Here is an 18,928-nt window from a genome sequence, read left to right as displayed (position 1 = left end):
TAAAAAATATATTAACTATCATCTGAGCCTACAGTGAGTCACAGTAGTAATATCACACAGATGCTATAACAAATACAGTAATGATGAAAAAAGTTTAAAATATTGTGAATATTACCAAAACATGACAGAGAGACACCAAGTGAGCAAATCATCACAGTGCTGTTGAAAAATGGCACTGATAGACTTCCTAGATGAATGGATGCTACAAATCTTCAATTCATAAAAAACGTAGTATCTGCAAGTGTGATAAAAGGAGGTAAGCCTGTACACTGCTAAGTCGCTTCAGTCATGTCTGACTTTGTGCGACCCCATAGACGGCAGCCCATCAGGGTCCCCCATCCCTGGGATTCTCCAGGCAAGAACACTGGAGTGGGATGCCATTTCCTTCTCCAATGCATGAAAGTGAAAAGTGAAAGTGAAGTTGCTCAGTCGTATCTGACTCTTCGAGACCCCATGGACTGCAGCCCACCAGGCTCCTCCATCCATAGGATTTTCCAGGCTAGAACACTGGAGTGGGGTGCCATTGCCTTCTCCGAAGCCTGTATAGACAATATTATAAACTTCACAGTTGCTAACAGATTAGGTCTTAATTGTTCTCACCACAAAAAAAAAAAAAAAAGAAATGACAACTACATGACATGACAGAAGTATTAGCTAACACTAGCTAGTGCAAAAAAATGTATCAAATCAACATTTTTTTACATCTAAACATTTACAGTTAATTAAATGTCAAATAAATGCCAATAAAATTAATTTTTATTAATTTATTTATTTAAATTGGTGGCTAATTATTTTACAATATTGTGGTGGTTTCTGCCATACATTGACATGAATCAGGCATGGTTGTACATGTGTCCCCCATCCCGAACCCCCTCTCCCACCTCCCTCCCTATCCCATCACTCTGGGTTGGCCCAGTGCACCATCTTTGAGTCCCCTGATTCATGCATCAAACTTGGACTGGTCATCTATTTCACATATGGTAATATCCATATTTCATTGCTATTCTCTCAAATCATCCCACCCTTGGCTTCTCCCAGAATCCAAAAGTCTGTTCTTTATATCTGTGTCTCTTCTGCTGTCTCGCATACAAGGTTGTCATTACCATCTTTCTAAATTCCATATATATATGTTAATATACTGTATTGGTGTTTTTCTTTCTGATTTACTTCACCCTGTATAATAGGCTCCAGTTTCATCTACCTCATTAGAACTGACTCAAATGCATTCTTTTTAATAGCTGAGTAATATTCCATTGTGTATATGTACCATGACTTTCTTTTCCATTCATCTGCCAATGGACATCTAAGTTGCTTCCATGTCCTAGCTGTTGTAAACAGTGCTGCAATGAACATTGGGGTACACATGTCTCTTTCAATTCTGGTTTCCTTGGTGTGTATGCCTAGGAATGGGATTGCTGGGTTGTATGGCAGTTCTATTTTTAATTAATTTTTTTAAAGGAAAGGAATTCTCATCATTTTGCCCTTATACTTACTATCTTATTGCACATGTTGATAGCCAGGATTAGAATAGCCAGCCAATTGAAAAGAGGAAATATATGTACATGTATGCTTGATTCACTTTGCTGTGCAGCAGAAACTGACACAACAGTATAAAGCAACTCTACTCCAATAAAAAATAAATTAAAAGAAGAGCCAGCCGAGTAGCATTAGCAAAAGCAGTAAGAGAGTTTACCATACACCAGGTCTTGTTCTAAGCACTTTAAGTTTTTAACTTACTCTTTTGAACTGTGGTGTTGGAGAAGACACTTGAGAGTCCCTTGGTCTGCAAGGAGATCAAACCAGTCAGTCCTAAAGGAAATCAGTCCTGAATATGCATTGGAAGGACTGATGCTGAAGCTGATTCTCCAATATCTTCGCCACCTGATGCCAAGAGCCAACTCATTGGAAAAGACACTGATACTGGGAAAGATTGAAGGCAGGAGAAGAAGGGGACAACAGAGGATGAGATGGTTGGATGGCATCACCAACTTGATGGACATGCATTTGGGCAAACTCCGGGAGTTTGTGATGGGCTGGGAAGCCTGGTGTGCTGCAGTCCATGGGGTCACAAAGAGTTGGACACGACTGAGCGACTTAACTGAACTGAACAGAATTCTGACAACTGTATAAAGTAGGAACTAGTATCCTCATTTTGCATATAAGAAAACTGAGGCAAACAAAAGTTAACTTGTCCAAGGTCAAAAAGCCAGAAAGTGGCAGACAAAATTTTGTGCCAAGGCAATCTGTCTCCTCTCAAGTTCATATTTGTTACCAGTACTGTTTACTGCCCATTATTCACCTATTTTGGTGGGACTGAGGAAGGGGAAAAGAAAAGTGTTAGCTTCTCAGTCGTGTGTGACTCTTGGCAACCCCATGGACTGTAGCCCCCACCAGGCTCCTCCATCTGCGGAAGGTGGGGGCAGGGTCATCCAAATTAATATGTATATCCCCCCTTCAAAGACTTATTTGGACTTGCCTGGTGTCTCAAATGGTAAAGAATCCACCTGCAATGCAGGAGACCTGGGTTTGATTCCTGGGTTGGGAAGATTCCCTAGAGGAGGAAATGACAACCCACTCCAGTATTCTTGCCTGGAGAATCCCATGGACAGAGGAGCCTGGTGGGCTACAGTCCCTGGTATCGCAGAGTCAGACACAACTGAGCAACTAAGCACAAAAAAGGTTTAAGTATTAAAATTTGAAGAAAGTATTACTCTGTTCTTCATTTTCTGCCTACCCAAACAGCTATTTTTCTACAGTCCCAAAAATCTTTGATTTGGGTATATGTTTAGACTCTTTAACTAAAATGTCCCTTGATTGTCTTCATTTATGTCTTTTAAGTGCCTCTCTGGCTACTAGGCAGAGAAGGCAATGGCAACCTACTCCAGTATCTTGCCTGGAGAATCCCAGGGACGGGGGAGCCTGGTGGGCTGCCGTCTATGGGGTCTCACAGAGTCGGACACGACTGAAGCGACTTAGCAGCAGCAGCAGCTGGCTACTAGGAAATCTGAGCAGTAGTTCCTAGAAGAGCCCCACCCTCTAGTGGTCCCATGCTGCTATGCAGCCAGATAAAGCATTTACAGAAATCGCTTCAATGACTTTTTTTCCTGTAACAGGTGCCATGGCAGAACACACGTAAGAAAAAAAATTAAAAAGCAAACAAAACTTATGATAATGGGGGGGGAGGGAGAGAGGGACAAACTGGGAGATTGGGATTGACATATACACACTACTAAATATAAAATAGATAATAAGGACCTACTGTAGAGCAAAGGGAACTTGACTCAATACTCTGTAATGACCTACAGGGGAAAGAATCTAAGAGTGGATATATGTGTATGTATAACTGATTCTCTGTCATACACCTGAAACCAACACAACATAGTGAGTCAACTATATTTCAATAAAAACTTTTAATTTTTTCATTTAAAGAGCAAACAAAAGCATTCACAATGGGTCTTAATGCACTATTGTATTTAACAGTGGGTGACACTGATCCTAGGGAAGAACATTGTCTCAATGGACAATTACTTTAATCCTGACTCAGATGTAGTCTTTAGTATACTAGAGCTTTTTAAAAAAGAATGTATTACCCCCATATCTTGAAAATTTTCAGAAAGGGACTGAAAATAACAATTCTCATTCTGAAATAAGTGCCACTCCGCATGATTTCAACCATGGTTGCTATGAAAACTCTACCAGACTTGAGGGACTTGCAAGTCAATGTAACTCTCTTCCTATTTCTTTTATATATATGTGTTATTTATTTACTTATTTTTGGCCACTCTGGGTCTTCATTCCTGCACGCAGGCTTTCTCTGGTTGCAGTTGAGTAGGGGATACTCTCCAGCTGGGGTGAACGGGCTTCTCATTGTGGTGGCTTCTTTGTTGCAGAGCATGGGCTCAGTAGTTGTGGTGCATGGACTTCGTGGCCCAGTGACATGTGGGGGTCTTCCCAGATCAAGGATTTAACCCACGTCCCCTGCATTGGCAGGCAGATTCTTAACCACTGGATCATCAGAGAAGTCCTTTCTATTTCCTTTCTTTCTCAAGTGATTGATGGGGAGCTCATGAGTTCTAGTCACAAACCACATGTATGGTTAAAAAGCAATAACAGAAATGATCTTTCTTAAAAGCTAGAGAAAAAGCTAAACATAACTGAAGTGCAATATAATCTTAGCCAGTTCTGATAACTGAGACAGTAAGCCACCAAATTCATCAGCCCTGGGCTACAAGATATCCAGATTTCCTTTTCCCAGGCCATGGAGTCTATGTACTAAAGGAAAATTCATCTTCAACACTACTTTCTTGGGCCCTAACATTAACTGACTCTGGAGCATACAAATGAGACTTTCTGCAACTATGACAAAGCATTCAAGGAACACTTAAGGGCATGCAGCTAGTAAAAGCCAAAGTGAGAGTGAGTCATAAAAAGAAAAGCCCAACTTACTGATTCCTAGTCACACTTCTCTAAAATCACCGTTACCGAGTATTTAATGAGTATCTACTACCTTGAAAGGTATATGCAAAGTACCGAGTAGATAAAAATGAAGACATGATCCTTATACCCAAGAGCTTACAAACTAGTTAAGAAGAGAATTTCAATAGCAAATTGAAATTTTCCTTCCCCAAAACAAGGAAGATCATCTTTCAGACTGAGAGGATAAGTAACATTCCATGAGCAGCACGTAAGCCATCCTTCCAGGACAGGAAGGGTGTTTCACCAAGCAGGTAGAGAAGGGAAGGAATTCTAGGCAGAGGGAACTGTAAGCATGCAATGCCCACGGTGCTGACAGCATATGAAGAATCAGTGTGCTGAAGTAAACTAAGTGCAAGGGAAACCTGAGAGTTGAGGATGAAGTGGTACTTTGGACATTAATCTGAAGTGAAGGAAAATTGTTAAAGGCAATTAATGAGTAGGGAAGAAGGGGCACGAGCAGGGCTTGGTTTCAGCCCTGGTGTTCTGGTGGCAACACGGAAGCTGAACGGAGCTGAGGCAGCTAGAAGCAAGAAGACTATCTAGGTTATCAGAATGGAGGAAGGGAGTGGTAAGAAAAGCTCACCTGACAACCCTGAAGGCAGATGTCAATGTCTGAGGGGGTTTGAGCTGGAAAAAGATTATCCACGTTTTCTGCCCCAAAACCCCCTTGAAGTTCAGGATTAATGTTTTTCTATCCACGATGCACATGCTAACTCACTTCAGTCGTGTCCAACTCTGTGATGTTATGGACTATAGCCTGCCAGGCTCCTCTATCCTTAGGAATTCTCCAGGTAAGAATACTGGTCAGTTGCCATGCCCTCCTCCAGAGGATCTTCCCAACCCAGGAATTGAAACTACGTCTCCTGCATTGAAGGCAGAGAACTGAACCCCAGTTCAATTCCTGGGTCAGGAAGATCCACTGGAGAAGGGATATGCTACCCACTCCAGTATTCTTGGGCTTCCCTTGTGGCTCAACTGGTAAAGAATGGGCGTGCAACGCGGGAGACCTGGGTTCCATCCCTGGGTTGGGAAGATCCCCTGGAGAACCTGTACCCATTTCATTGAAAGCATGGAATCTTAAACCACTGGACCACCAGGGAAGTCCCATTATGAGTTAAACTGAAAGAGGCAAAAGAAGCACTGGTATCATTCTGATTCATCTCCTGTGACAATCACTAAATGACAACTCCAAAATCCTGGCTTCCAAAGTCTGTGACTCTCACTTTGGTTCTATCACAAGCATTGATTCCCTTTATTTTTGCCAATCATAGTTCTGGAATATGAAAGGTGGCCTAGATCACGAAGATAACTTGAAGCAAATGAAATTAACTGTAGCAGCAAATAATTAAAACAAACGGTCTCTACAACAAGCCTCTGTGGGTTGAGAGCCATGAGGACAGAGGTTGAGCCTTCACCTCTTAAAGGCTCCATCTCTTGAAAAAGAGTTAATAAAGTCTCCTTTTATTACCTATTGGCCCACCTATATTGGGTCAATTAAATTAAAAAGAAAAGGAAACAAGCAAATGAAAAGACAAAAGAGACGCTACCTTTTTCCGTACTTTTAATTACCATTATTGCACCAATACAGCATACATATGCTTTATATACATACATCTTAAACATCATTCTCAACTTTTCAGCAATTCAAATACATAATATATTATCATCTTGAGAATACAAAGAACACAACATACAGGAAGATTGAGAAAATAGGTTCCCAGTAGTTATTAGTCACTAGTGATTCTATAGACTTTCCTTCTAGTGTTTTCTATTGGAATTTTTAAATGTCCTGCCATGGCTCTGTAAGAATAGAGCTGCCTGGAACGGGAAGCAATGAAAACAAAATGGACCCAAAGTTTTTTAAAAAGAGTCAAGAAGGAAATCTAAGAGAGAGAATCTATTTAAAAACTAAATGTAAGGACTCTCTTCAGCCAGTAATATCCAAATAGGTACTAAGGGAAGAGGTGAGATCCTCACATTCACTCTCAAAATTGCCCCTTGACAAATCAGATAGCTGGAGCCCGTTCACTCAAGAGCGGGACCCCTTCACAGCGTTGTAAAAGGAATGGTGGGCAGAGGGAAAGTGGCAGGGGAGCTACTTGCTTCTCACATACCCCTGGTGGCAAGTATCACAGCCCTCATCCGGGCAAAAACTATCACAGCTAAAGCCATGGCTCTCCAGCTTCCTTCATCAATGACAATACATGTAATATAGCAGCTTTCTGCTGAAGAGCTGGTGGATTCACAAAGTAAAATGTTTATGAAAAGGGGCCAGATACCCAGGCAGCAAGGCAATGTGGGTACTGATCAACAGTTAAGTGCATTCAACCTCTCTACTCTACAAGTGAGGTTAAAAACCCCAAACCCTTTAAACTTTCAGTCAAATAATGGGGCCATAACAAAGTAACGCCGGGCTTCAGAGGCAGCAGCAAGATGGAGCTGCAAGAAAGTGACTGCTTCTCTAGAATATAACTAGGAAAACACAGCCCCTTGAGCCTCCTTCATCCAAAAGACAACCACTGATCAAAGATGCTGCACTGTTTGACAGACACAAGAGTGGAAGCGCCACCAACACAACCCTCTTATCACAGGAAGGGACGTGTAAACGTTTGCGCTAGAGGGTAAGGGGGCTGCACCCACACGGGCTGCTCACTCACAGGACAAGCCTGGGGGAGGGCACACAGCAGAGACCCAGGACGCAAGTCTTTCCTCACACCTACCCCCTATCAAAATTCTGAATCTGTAAACACTGAGGTCAGTCTGTCCATTTTTAGAGTCTTCGGCTAATGGAAAAGAAGTTCCAAGGTTTTTGTCTCCCCTGAAATTGCTAGAAAGGGCTTCACAAAGAGGCATGCCAGGGTCTTGAGATGATTCTGAAGTAAGAATTTAAAGATGGGGAAAATTTTTAGAGATGGTAGGGACTATTTCCCCCTCAGAGACCCTGGCCTTTTGAGCCCTGTAGAGCCAGCCACAAGCATCATTAAGACCCACTACTTCCCTGCCTTGACAGGGAACAGGAGCCGGGAAATACTTTCTTGGCTGCACTCCAAGGAACAGCACAGGAGGGTGACACCACCAGCCTGAATGCAATGGAGAAGCTATGAGAACGATTGTCCAGGGTTTTGGTTCTGGGGAGGGAAGCAGCTCCGAGCCCCCCCTCTCAGATTGGTGCCCTCAAAGTCATTGTTATTCTTCACGTCTCTCTTGAACATCCCACCAGTGCTCTTCAGAACTGGACCCAGTTGGATGGCTGTGGTGCCTGGTTCGGAACAGAGCTGCAAGAGAGAACAGAGACAGCCAGAAGCATATTAGGATAGGGACTCCATTCTTAACAGTTTCCAAGAAATCTCTGCCCAGAATTCCTGAAACTGTACTTCAGAGCAATTGTGCTCACCAAGCCCTGCATCAGGCTACCCAAGTTCCATCCTGCCTGCGTGTGTGCGTGCTAAGTAGCTTTAGTCGTTTCCAACCGTTTGTGACCCCATGGACTGTAGCCCACCAGGTTCCTCTGTCCATGGGATTCTCCAGACAAGAATACCGGAGTAGGCTGTCATTCCCTTCTCCAGAGGATATTCCCAACCCAGGGATCGAACGCACGTCTCCTGTGTCTCCAGCACTGCAAGCAAATTCTTTACCACCAAGCCAATGGGGAAGCCCAAGCTCCATCCCATAGTGATCTTATGCCACCATCCCAGCACTCCTGCACTCCTTACCTAGAATTCCTGCCAAACACCATGTATGACCTACAGATGCCCTGCTTTCCCAGATCAGAGATATCATTACATTGGCACACATCACTGATAGACCAGTTGAGAGGATGGTGGTTTCCCTACATTAATACCTGGATGCAGTGCTGAAGTCTCCCCACAAGTCATTGCTTGCAGAAACTGGAGCTGGTGCTGGTGTCGTGATAGGAGCAGGAGAATCCAAATCTAAAAGGATATCTGAGTACAAGGTAAGAGAAGAAACAGAAACAGGGAAACATAAACTTGTATTCACACAAAAACCTACACAAAAGTTCATGGCAACTTTACTTGTAATAGCCAAAAATGCAGTCAACCCAAATGTTCTTCTGTGGGTGAAACATACTGTGGTACATCCATATGATGGACTACTATTCAGCAATAAACAGACTATTGATATATATCAAAACAACCTGATGAATCTCAAGGGAATCATGCTGAGTGGCAAAAGTCAATCCCAAAGGTTATATACTGCAGGATTCCATTAACATTCCTAAGTGACAAAATTAAGAGATGGAGGACAGATTAGTGACTGATTGCCAAGGGTTAGGAACAGGGGTGGGGGTGAAGAGGGAGGAAGGTGTGGTTAAAAATGGGGGACACAAGGAGTCCTTGTCCTGGTGGAACTGTTTGGTGTCCTGAGCCTGGTGGTGGATCCAGGAACCTACACCTGATAAAACTGCACAGAACTAGAGCTGACCCTTGAACAATGTGGGTTTGAACCACATGGGTACACTTATGCATGGACTTTTTTCAATAAACACTCAGTACAGTACTACATGATCTGTAGTTAATTTAATATACAGATGTGGAACCACAGATATGGATAGTTGACTGTGAAATCATACACAGATTTTCTACTGCACAGGACAGGAATAGGCAAGAGATCAGTGCACAAAAGCTCTGCATTGTTCAAGGGCCAACTGCACACACAAATGAGAATACCTAACCATGAAGAAATCTAAGGAAGATAGGTAGACAGTCTCACTGTCAATTCTGCAAAATGTTACCATTGAGGTTAACTGGATAAAGAGTACATGGGATTTCTTATTTTTTACAGTTGCATGTGAAACTAGAATTATCTCAAAACAAAAGGTTTAGTTTTTTAAAAAAATAAAAATAAACCTTAGATATTATCCTCAGTGCCTTCTGGCAACACTTAGCAAAAGCAGCAGCCTAGAACCACTTTTACCTCAAAAATTCCAGAAAGAGAAAGTCTGCTCCTATAAGCAATCACTTATAATTGATTAATGATATAATTTTAAACAAATAATATTAAGTTATAATTAATTAATGATATGTTATAACTCTCAGATTCTAACACTAGGTTCTCTAATCTCAGGAAAATTCCTTTTCAAATAAGTTATAACTTTCAGATTCTAACACTAGGTTCTCTAATCTCAGGAAAATTCCTTTTCAAATTCTAATTTCTCATCTTTTAAACGGAAATGACTATATCTCTTCTTGTTTCCCACTAGACAGTAAGAACAAAAATGTACTCATAAACCCAGATGTTGTCTAATTTCCTCTCAACTGCCCTGTGAAGAAATGGAAAGGATTGAGAAATAACATTCACTGAATGATAACTACATGCCAAGTACTGAGCTAAGCGCCATCACATCATTTTACCCTCAGAGTCCTGAGCTAAGTTCTACATCTCCATCTTACAGGTAAAGATACGAGACTCACAGAACCTAAATGTTACCAAACACTTCCAGATAAAAACTAACAGAGCTATGACCATAATCTTGGTCCATCTGACTCCTGGGCCTACTAGCATTTCACCAAGGTCCAATGAAGGAAACAGTCTTTTTAATATCTACCCATTTTTAGCCAAAAAATCAACCAGATACCATGACTCTCAGCTCACTAGAAAAGCTTTAATCCCTTGCTGAAGGCTACCAGAGTCAACTTGTCAGTGCCAAGTGCCTTTAATAGCAAAACCACTGACACTCTCTTTGGCAAACAGGTTATTACCAATAAAACCCTAAGCTATGATTTCTCAAAGTTAAAAGTACTAGAGAGATTTACCTGCATCACTACCTCCATGATTGGATTTTGGTATGGGTGGTGGAGTGACATGATTGCTGATGGCAACTGAGGAGGATGGAGGGGGAATTGTGACTTTGCCTCCAGGTGGCGGTGGGAGTAAGCTGAGGCCCCCAGTCCCTGCAGTCTTGGGCTTAGAAGTACCTCCTTTCTTGGTTGTAATGTTCTACAAAAGAAAAAAAGGAGGGTGAGAAAAAGAAAGAGAAGTCATAGGCTTATGGAAATACAAGGAGAGGTGAGGGGAACCATACTCACCCCAATACTCAACTTGATGGTCTGCCCTTCCTTGAAGCCCAGATCCAACTTGGGACGACTATCCATTTCTTGAGATTCTTTGGAAATCTCAGATTCCTGTTTTACCCACCTTCAATAAAAGGGCACATTATTTTAATTAGGATTCCCTGAGAGCAGAGTTTGACAAATCAATCTGTGGCTAACTTATGTGAAACATGATTCCAGAAAGCAGAGTAAGGGAACATCAGACGTAGAAAGGAAAGGAAGAAAAGCCAAGGAAGAGGACAACTGGAGTTCAATACCACTGGGGAACTATACACAATGGCAGACTAAACATGTCCCTCCACGAGAGAGCACCTGGCCACCAATTCCCAGCCCTGTGATTGAGGACCACCTCTGACGGGGCAGGCCAGCTGCCCCCTCACTGAATGGGTGGCTTTCCACAACTTCAGAAAGTTCTGAGGCAGAAAAACCTGCCCTTTTCTACCAGTGTGCATGGTGCTATTCACCACAGCTAAGCCAAAAGCAAATGGGCTGAAGAAATACCGCAAGAGGCACAAAACATGTCAGTTACATGGAGTGACAAATCTGGCACGAAACTCCCCACTATCTCACAGAAAGCCCTGCTATTACTGTTATGCCCCTCCTCAGCCCCCTAAGAGCTACGGGCAACTTCCCCAGAGGTATAAACAGCAGCATCTTCCCAAACCAGTGTACAATGGGTTAAAAACATATTCCAGCTATAAGGATAGAATAGATACAAAGATAATGGAAGAAAACAGTGAACGGGACAATCACAGTCACAAGACCTAGTCTACCAAGTAATGAAAGCAGGAGGTAAGAGACAGTGCCCACTCAATGGAGGGGCAGCATTCCCCACACACTCAACCTGGTAACTCAGGACACGCTTCACTCACTTGAAGTGATCTTGCAGAGAGACATTGAAGTCAAAGGCATCACCCCGATCTGAGAAGCCAATGCCAATGAAAGCGCTTCGCCCTGTGAAAAGGATAAGAATCCTCCCAACAGGAAGCATGCCTGGGGCAAATGCTACTCAATGAAAATATAATAGTTACCATAACTAGACAACCTCTGTGAATGTAAAAGACTCTCTGAGAACTAGCAAACTGCATGCAGCCCATGGGCCAAATGCTGTCAGAGCTTGTTTTTTTAAATAAAATTTCACGAGAACAAAGCCATGCCAGTTTGTCTAATATTATCCACAGCAGCTTTCACACCATTGTGACAGAACTGAGTAGCTGCGAGAGCCCATGTGGCCCAGAGATGTTTATTATCTTGTGTCTTTAAAAAAAAGTCTGCCAGCCTCTGACTGGAGAAAAGATGCCTGCCATAAACACAGATGAGGTAAAGTAGTCCCACAAAAAGCCCTGCAACAATGAACAGGCAGTATTTGCCAGTTCTTTGGTTAGACATATATTCTGATTTATTTACGTCTACTTTTAATCACCTCTTGAACCTGTGTTTATAACTATTACAAATAACATGTTAATCCTTTTCCTCTAGCAACTAGAGTTAACTTTGGACAAAGAGAAGAAAAATTTTAGTAAACTGAAGTAAGATAAATGCACTGGGACACATTTCCGTTGATGTGCATTAACTATTTTCCAAATCTCAATTCATTCAAAATCCCCAATCCCTTACCAGTTCCATCCTGGATCCGGATTACAAAGTAGCGGCTGGAATCAGTCACTGTCTCCACGGCAATACCAGGATATTGTTCTACTGGTGCCTGAGCAAAGAGTTCCCCTGACAGGTAAGAAAAAGACTTCTTTAAGCAAAGGAAGCAAAAAGTCTAAAATTCAATTAGCAAGTATTTCCACTCCAATCCACAATCTGAAGAGATTCATAAAAGAACACCAAATCAACATCCTTAATATGGTAGAGGGTCACGAGTAGATTACCTGAAACTTTATCCTCGAGTTTGATATAAGCAACCTTCCCTTTTGAAGTGATTCGGAGGCGACCAGTCCAATCGGGTTGATCTAATTTCCAGTCAGATGCCCTAGGATAGAAAAATGGAAAGTCTCAGGCCTCAGGTCTATGTTTTTAATTTACCGAAAACCTACACACAATCATTTGCCATATTTCTATTTCCCTGTTCTGAATTACTTACTCTTTCTGCCTATTAAATAATCAAAAGACTAATTCATAATTCTCTCTACAAAGATGCCTCAGGTTACACACAGTCCAAAGCAAATAGAAGAAATGTTACTACTTAAGTCCAATAAGTATCAATAAAAATATGTAAAATTACCCAAAAAAGCAATTTAAAAATGTATCACAATGACACTATTTTCATACTGAGAATAGTACTTTATATAATAGTATTTTGCTGATCAGGGAACAACAAAGCCTACTAAATGAAATATACTGGGTAACAGAAGCCTCCCAAATCCCTAAATGTATTATCTTTCACTGAATTCAACCAATATTTACAGAGTGTGTATTAAGTCACAGGCACTATTCTAAGTATTTGGGATACAAGAGGGAACAAAGTTTAAAGCCGTCAGGAAGCTTACAATCTAACAGGAAATAGATAATAAAAAACAAACAATAGATACGTAAAATCATTAATAGCTCAGAAGGTGCTAAATGCTAAGGTAAAAAGAAAATCCCAGGGCAGAAAAAGGAGCTCAGGAAGATAGTGGGAGAATGAATAGGTTGCAGCTTTCAAAAGGGTGGTCAGGGCAAGCCTGACTAACAAGGTGAAATGTGAGCAAAATGTGAAGGAAGTGAGAGTTACCCATGCAGATATCTGGAGGAAAAGCATTCCAGGTGTAAACAGCTGGTGCAAAGATGCTAAAATGGGAGCAGGCCTGCTATATCGCCCTCAAGCAAGGAAGTCGCTATGATTAGAATACAGAAGGAAATGAGGTGGGAGAACTAACTGAGGGACATCATGGAGGGGCTCGCAGGCCACTCTAAGAACTCTAGCTTTTAGTCTTAGTGAAGGAGAAACCATTAAAGCAGAGATGTGACATGATCTCCCTTTTATCTCAAAAGGATTACTTTGCTGTGCAGAGCAGAGATGCAGCAATATGAACGCTAAAGCTGGGGATTAGCTAAGAGACTACTGTAGTAATCTGGGGGAGTCACCATGGTGACCAGGAAGAGAAAGGAGCACAAGTGACTAGACGATGGATATATTTAAAGCAAAGGCAGCAGGATTTTCTAATGAATGGATGCAAGGTAGAAGAGAAAGAGAGACAACAAAGACCAAGTCAAGGATGACGCCAAGGTTTTTAGCCTGAACAGAGGAGTTGCCAATAATTGAGATGAGAAAGACTACAGATAGAACATCTCTGGAAAGAAATATTAGTAGTAGTTCAGCATTGGCTCTGTTAAGTCTGAGATGTCTAATTGATTTTCAAGAGGAGATACAGAGCATACATGTGAATACATGAAGCTGGACTTCAGAAAGACATGTAGATTAGAGATACAAATAGGAACATTACAAAACACTGAATACTTATAATCTGTGTTCTAGATGAATTTGAATGAAATCTAAGACATTTAAACATGAACCAATTTTACAAAACACTGCGTTTGTGATTCTGTTTTGCAAGCAGTGTGGAAAAGGGAGGGCAAGGTAAAAGTTAATAACTCATCCCTTGGGAAGCTAGAGACTAACACCTGCAGTTAAGAAGGTAACAATAAAGTATATCTGGGTAAACATATGTTTAACAAGATGGTAAGTAAATGGTAGACAGGAAGACATGAAAATTTAAATTAGGACAAATTCTGAACAGGATTTTACAACATACATCTTCGTCATGCCCTTCTCTCTTGATGTCCTGTCTCAAAGACCCCCAAGTACCTGAATCTGATCCAGTTCAGAGCATGCTCTAGAAGTCCTTATCTATTAAATTTTTTGAATAAGTCGTTACTTACTCCACTCTTCTGTCATGAGGTAGACATAGTGTGAATGGGCTACTGAAAATACTAGGAACAAGTTTACCAGATGCACTTCTTTGGACAGGTTCCTCGGTTTATTTGTATGTCTGGTGGCCAATATTTAACAAATTCTCAGTAAGTGAATGGATATTCACGCAGCAGCTTCCCCCAGCCCTGAACCTTAACTCCTCTCCAACTCCCCAGACCTAGCCAGGGGTACTCTTGATTTTTACTGGTCTTCGAAACGAACTTCACATATTTTCATCTACCTTGGCAATAAATCTTACAGCAGCTATGTGGAATAGGCATGAAAGCCTACTGTGTTGTTGCTGTACATTCACTCGGTCGTGTCTGACTCTTTTGGGACCCCATAGACTGTAGCCCAACAGGCTTCTCTGTCCATGGATTTTCCCACACAAGAATACTGGAGTGGGTTGCCATTTCCTTCTCCAGGGGATCTTTCCAACCCAGGGATTGAACTCACATCTCCTGTACTGGCAGGGGGATTATTTACCACTGAGACACCAGGGAAGCTCAACAAGATACCAGGGAAGCTCACTAAGATGGCTGGAGGTTGAAAAAACTACTCTCTCTAAATGAAGAAAAGGACAATAACACAGTAACAATCCTTAACTTCAAAGTCCAGTATTCTTTTCATTACATTAAAACACAGTGTAGGGTTAGTAATGATTTAGTTGAGGAAAAGGGTAATCATAAATAAAATAAGGTTTTACAGGTTAAGAACCATTTTCTAATCGTTTATAAGTTTCCCACCAACCCATTCTCCTTCTATAAATCTGGTCAGTGAAAGTCCAAGAAGTGACAGCTTTACAGGTGAATCGACAGTTTATACAGGTGAATCAAAGTCAATTATTCCCTCTCATCTCAAAGAAAGCATTTCTGATTCCTATAAAGTCCAGTTTTTCCTTTAACAGCAGCCTAGAGGATAAATCATGCTCATAATATAAAATGACTTCTGGTAAACAACAAAAAAGATTACACAAAGACAGAAAAGCACTATTTATCAAGCACCTGTTCCAGGAGTTATTATGCCCATTCTTGTGAAAACTGAAAGAATCTCACAAAGTACATAATATTATACTCATCTTTATAGATGAGAAAACTAAAGTTCAAAAGATTTAAGTGACTTGCCAGAAGTAACCCAGCAAATAAATGAGACTCACAATTCAAATTTAATTCTGCTCTCTTCACTAACAGTGGTTGATATAAAAAGCCTCTTGTAGGATAAAATGTCACTAATAAGCATGGAAAACATAGAATGACAAGGAAAAGGGTAAGAGGAAAATTAAGAAATTGCTTTGACGGCTCAGTGCAGTTAACTGACGTAAGAATGAAGGATAAAGTTAAAATCAAGACAGAGAAAGCAGATGGGTAAAAGGTGTTTTTAAAAGCGTGAAGCAGAAGAAAAAGGCTTCCCTGGTAGCTCAGTCAGTAAAGAATCTGCCTGCAATGCAAGAGACCTGGGTTCAATCCATGGGTAGGGAAGATCCACTGGAGAAGGGAATGGCAACCCACTCCAGTATTCTTGCCTGGAGAATTCCATGAGTCTGGCAGGTTCATGGAGTCGAAAAAAGTCGGACTGAAAAAGAACTGAAACCCACTTCAATGTTTCATATCTTTTAGGAAGTCTTAATACCTAAAGTTAGGGGTCATCAGCTATTTTACCTTATTTGACAGATCGATCAATGCTAATTTAAGTGTAACCTATTCTTTTCAGTCAACATTTACAGAGTCTCCACTATGTGCAGGAAACTGTGCTAGATCCTAGAAAATGTTTAAAAGATCTTCTAAGTTTAAGAAGACCTCAAGTTGTTCATAGTCTAGTCTGGAGAACTGGGACAACAACCAAAAAATTAGTACATTGAAAGAAGGCAAGTGAGAGAGTCAAGAACAGGTACTACGGAGGCACACAGAGCACACCTAAGCCAGAACAGAAAGGTCAAGGAAGGCTGGCTTGGGAGAAGAGGTCTCAGCTGACTCACAGGTATTAGTCCCTGTGACTATCATCAAAAAGCATGTAGAGTCTTATTCACGGTCAGCAGGGGTCTGATTGAAAGCTTGAAATTAGGATTACCTTTTAGGGTACAACCCACAGGATCTAGTGCACAGGTCAGCAAGCACAAAGATACTGATTCAGGATGAACGAACCTCTGATAAGGAAGTACAACATAAGACACAGGGAGAGGGTAATTTTTAAGCCGAGGTAACAAATGCCAAGAGGAAAATCATGCTGGTGATGTGAGTCAGAGAGAGAAATCAAAATACTATATTTATAGACTGCTTTACTGTTTACTAAATTCTTTTTAGGAAATTCATTTTTAATTATTTTTCACATTTATTATGATTTCATTTAACCCTCCAAAAACTTCTAAAGGTACATAGCTAGAGCAGGTTTTATTATCACCCCCTCCCTTTTTTTTTTTTTTTCTATTTTACAGATGAGAAAACTTAGGCTTGGAGAGGCTAAAAGATTTGTATCAAATCACATAGCTGTTAAATTGCCAGGGCTCACACTCATATTTTTTAACAGGTAACCCAGTGAGTTCCAAGTTAATTCTTTGGACTGCATGTCCGTAACTTTTGACAGCATCCTCAGGCCCTCAAAGTCATTGGATTACAAGATGGTTAGTTAGCCCTCCAGATAAAATGCTGTGTTAACTCTGAAAGTAAAAGCTACATGAGAACAGGGAAGGAAGGCTTGAAAATACTATAGTATCACCTATACTACAGTATATGGTGGATGACTGTATTTGGTGGCAAGACTGAACTGCACAAAAGATAAATTATCTCACCCAGAGAGGGGCCTAAGACACAATAATCACCAACAAATGCGCACCAGGTATTGGAAATGGGGGGTACGGGGGCAAGGAGGTAGGGATGGGACGATAAGGGTGACAACTTGAAGGACGCAGGGATGAGCGAAGGGAAAGGTGACTGGCCAAGGCGCAGACACGACAGGAAGAGAATGAGGAGCAGATGGGTAATCCAGAGGGGTCCGGGGGGAGAGCGGTGGGAGGTTACAGGATGGTAATCTTTTTTTTTTTTTTTTTTTTTAAAGAGGCGGAAACAAGGATGTCGGCAGTCCAGAGTGGGGAAACAGCAGCGGAAAGGGTGACAAAAACCCAGGTGGCCAGGCTAGCAAGTTAACAATCCAGAGGAGGCAATGGCAGGGACGGGCGGCCTGCTACCTGCGAAACAAAGTGTCAAGCCTGACCGGGTAAGCGCGTGCCACAATGACTCGAAGTTAGTACCTGTAACCGCGGTTGGAGGCCCGAGGCGGAATCCGGTAGACGCTGACGTCAGGCTTCACACACAGTACAGACTCGTACTCCAACTCGGACGCCATCTTGGCTCTGCTCGCAGGGCCGCTGGGGGCGGGGCGTCAGCGCGGGGGCGGGACGTAGAGCCGGGGAGTTGAGTTCCAAAAAACTCCCGCTGACGCACTTCCGCTGACGCTACTTCCGCGAGCGTTCGGCCGGCGTCCTGAGATTAACCTCTGTTGGCGCGGGTTACGGAAGCCATGTTGAAACCTGGAAACGGTGAGGTTGCGTGAATCACCATTTTGGGTAATGGCAAGGATGCCCTCCAAGTGCGTGATTCACGTTAAGGATATCTCCATCCCCGAAAAGCGAGGAGAAAAAACGCCATCTTGCTCTCGGCAGGTACCAGCAGTGCTCTGGGAGAACGACGACCATTTTGAAGCCTGGCGAATTTTTTTCTTCTAAGAGTCACTTCTTAACCGTAGTTTTCAAGAGAAAAGAGGTATTCGCGGGTCCGTAATCCCAAACTGGATACCTAAAGAAAGAGGAGAGTGAAAAAGTTGGCTTAAAGCTCAACATTCGGAAAAAGAAGATCATGGCATCTGGTCCCATCACTTCGTGGGAAATAGATGTGGAAACAGTGTCAGACTTCATTTTTGGGGGCTCCAGAATCACTGCAGATGGTGATTGCGGCCATGAAATTAAAAGACGCTTACTCCTTGGAAGGAAAGTTATGACCAACCTAGATAGCATATTGAAAAGCAGAGACATTACTTTGCCAACAAAGGTCCGTCTAGTCAAGGCTATGGTTTTTCCAGTAGTCATGTATGGATGTGAGAGTTAGACTATGAAGAAAGCTGAGCGCCAGAGAACTGATGCTTTTGAACTGTGGTGTTGGAGAAGACTCTTGAGAGTCCCTTGGACTGCAAGGAGATCCAACCAGTCCATTCTAAAGGAGATCAGTCCTGATGTTCTTTGGAAGGACTGATGCTACAGCTGAAACTGCAGTACTTTGGCTACCTCATGCAAAGAGTTGACTCATTGGAAAAGAATCTGATGCTGGGAGGGATTGGGGCAAGAGGAGAAGGGGACAACAGAGGATGAGATGGTTGGATGCATCACCCACTTGATGGAAATGAGTTTGAGTGAAGTCCTCGAGTTAGTGATGGACAGGGAGGCCTGGCGTGCTGCAATTCATGGGGTCGCAGAGTCCGACACGACTGAGCGACT

At 42.0% G+C, this 18,928-nt stretch overlaps 1 protein-coding gene across 1 annotated transcript; it reads right to left on the bottom strand.

Annotated features, from left to right (window-relative positions):
- Nucleotides 1–6,022: 6,022 nt before the first annotated feature.
- NECAP1 (NECAP endocytosis associated 1) lies at nucleotides 6,023–17,825 on the bottom strand. Its single transcript, XM_061417988.1, has 8 exons — nucleotides 17,690–17,825; nucleotides 12,425–12,525; nucleotides 12,165–12,269; nucleotides 11,420–11,501; nucleotides 10,524–10,632; nucleotides 10,251–10,434; nucleotides 8,318–8,420; nucleotides 6,023–7,751 (listed from the first exon to the last, which is right to left on the bottom strand). Exons 1-8 carry the CDS (start codon nucleotides 17,782–17,784, stop codon nucleotides 7,703–7,705), a joined length of 828 nt encoding a protein of 275 aa, XP_061273972.1. The 5' UTR covers nucleotides 17,785–17,825; the 3' UTR covers nucleotides 6,023–7,702.
- Nucleotides 17,826–18,928: the final 1,103 nt, after the last annotated feature.

Source organism: Bos javanicus, chromosome 5 (assembly GCF_032452875.1).
Source record: "Bos javanicus breed banteng chromosome 5, ARS-OSU_banteng_1.0, whole genome shotgun sequence".
In the NCBI taxonomy this organism is placed as follows: Eukaryota; Metazoa; Chordata; class Mammalia; order Artiodactyla; family Bovidae; genus Bos; species Bos javanicus.
The sequence above is the reverse complement of the archived record's forward strand: the minus strand, read 5'-3'. Positions and strand labels throughout refer to the sequence as shown.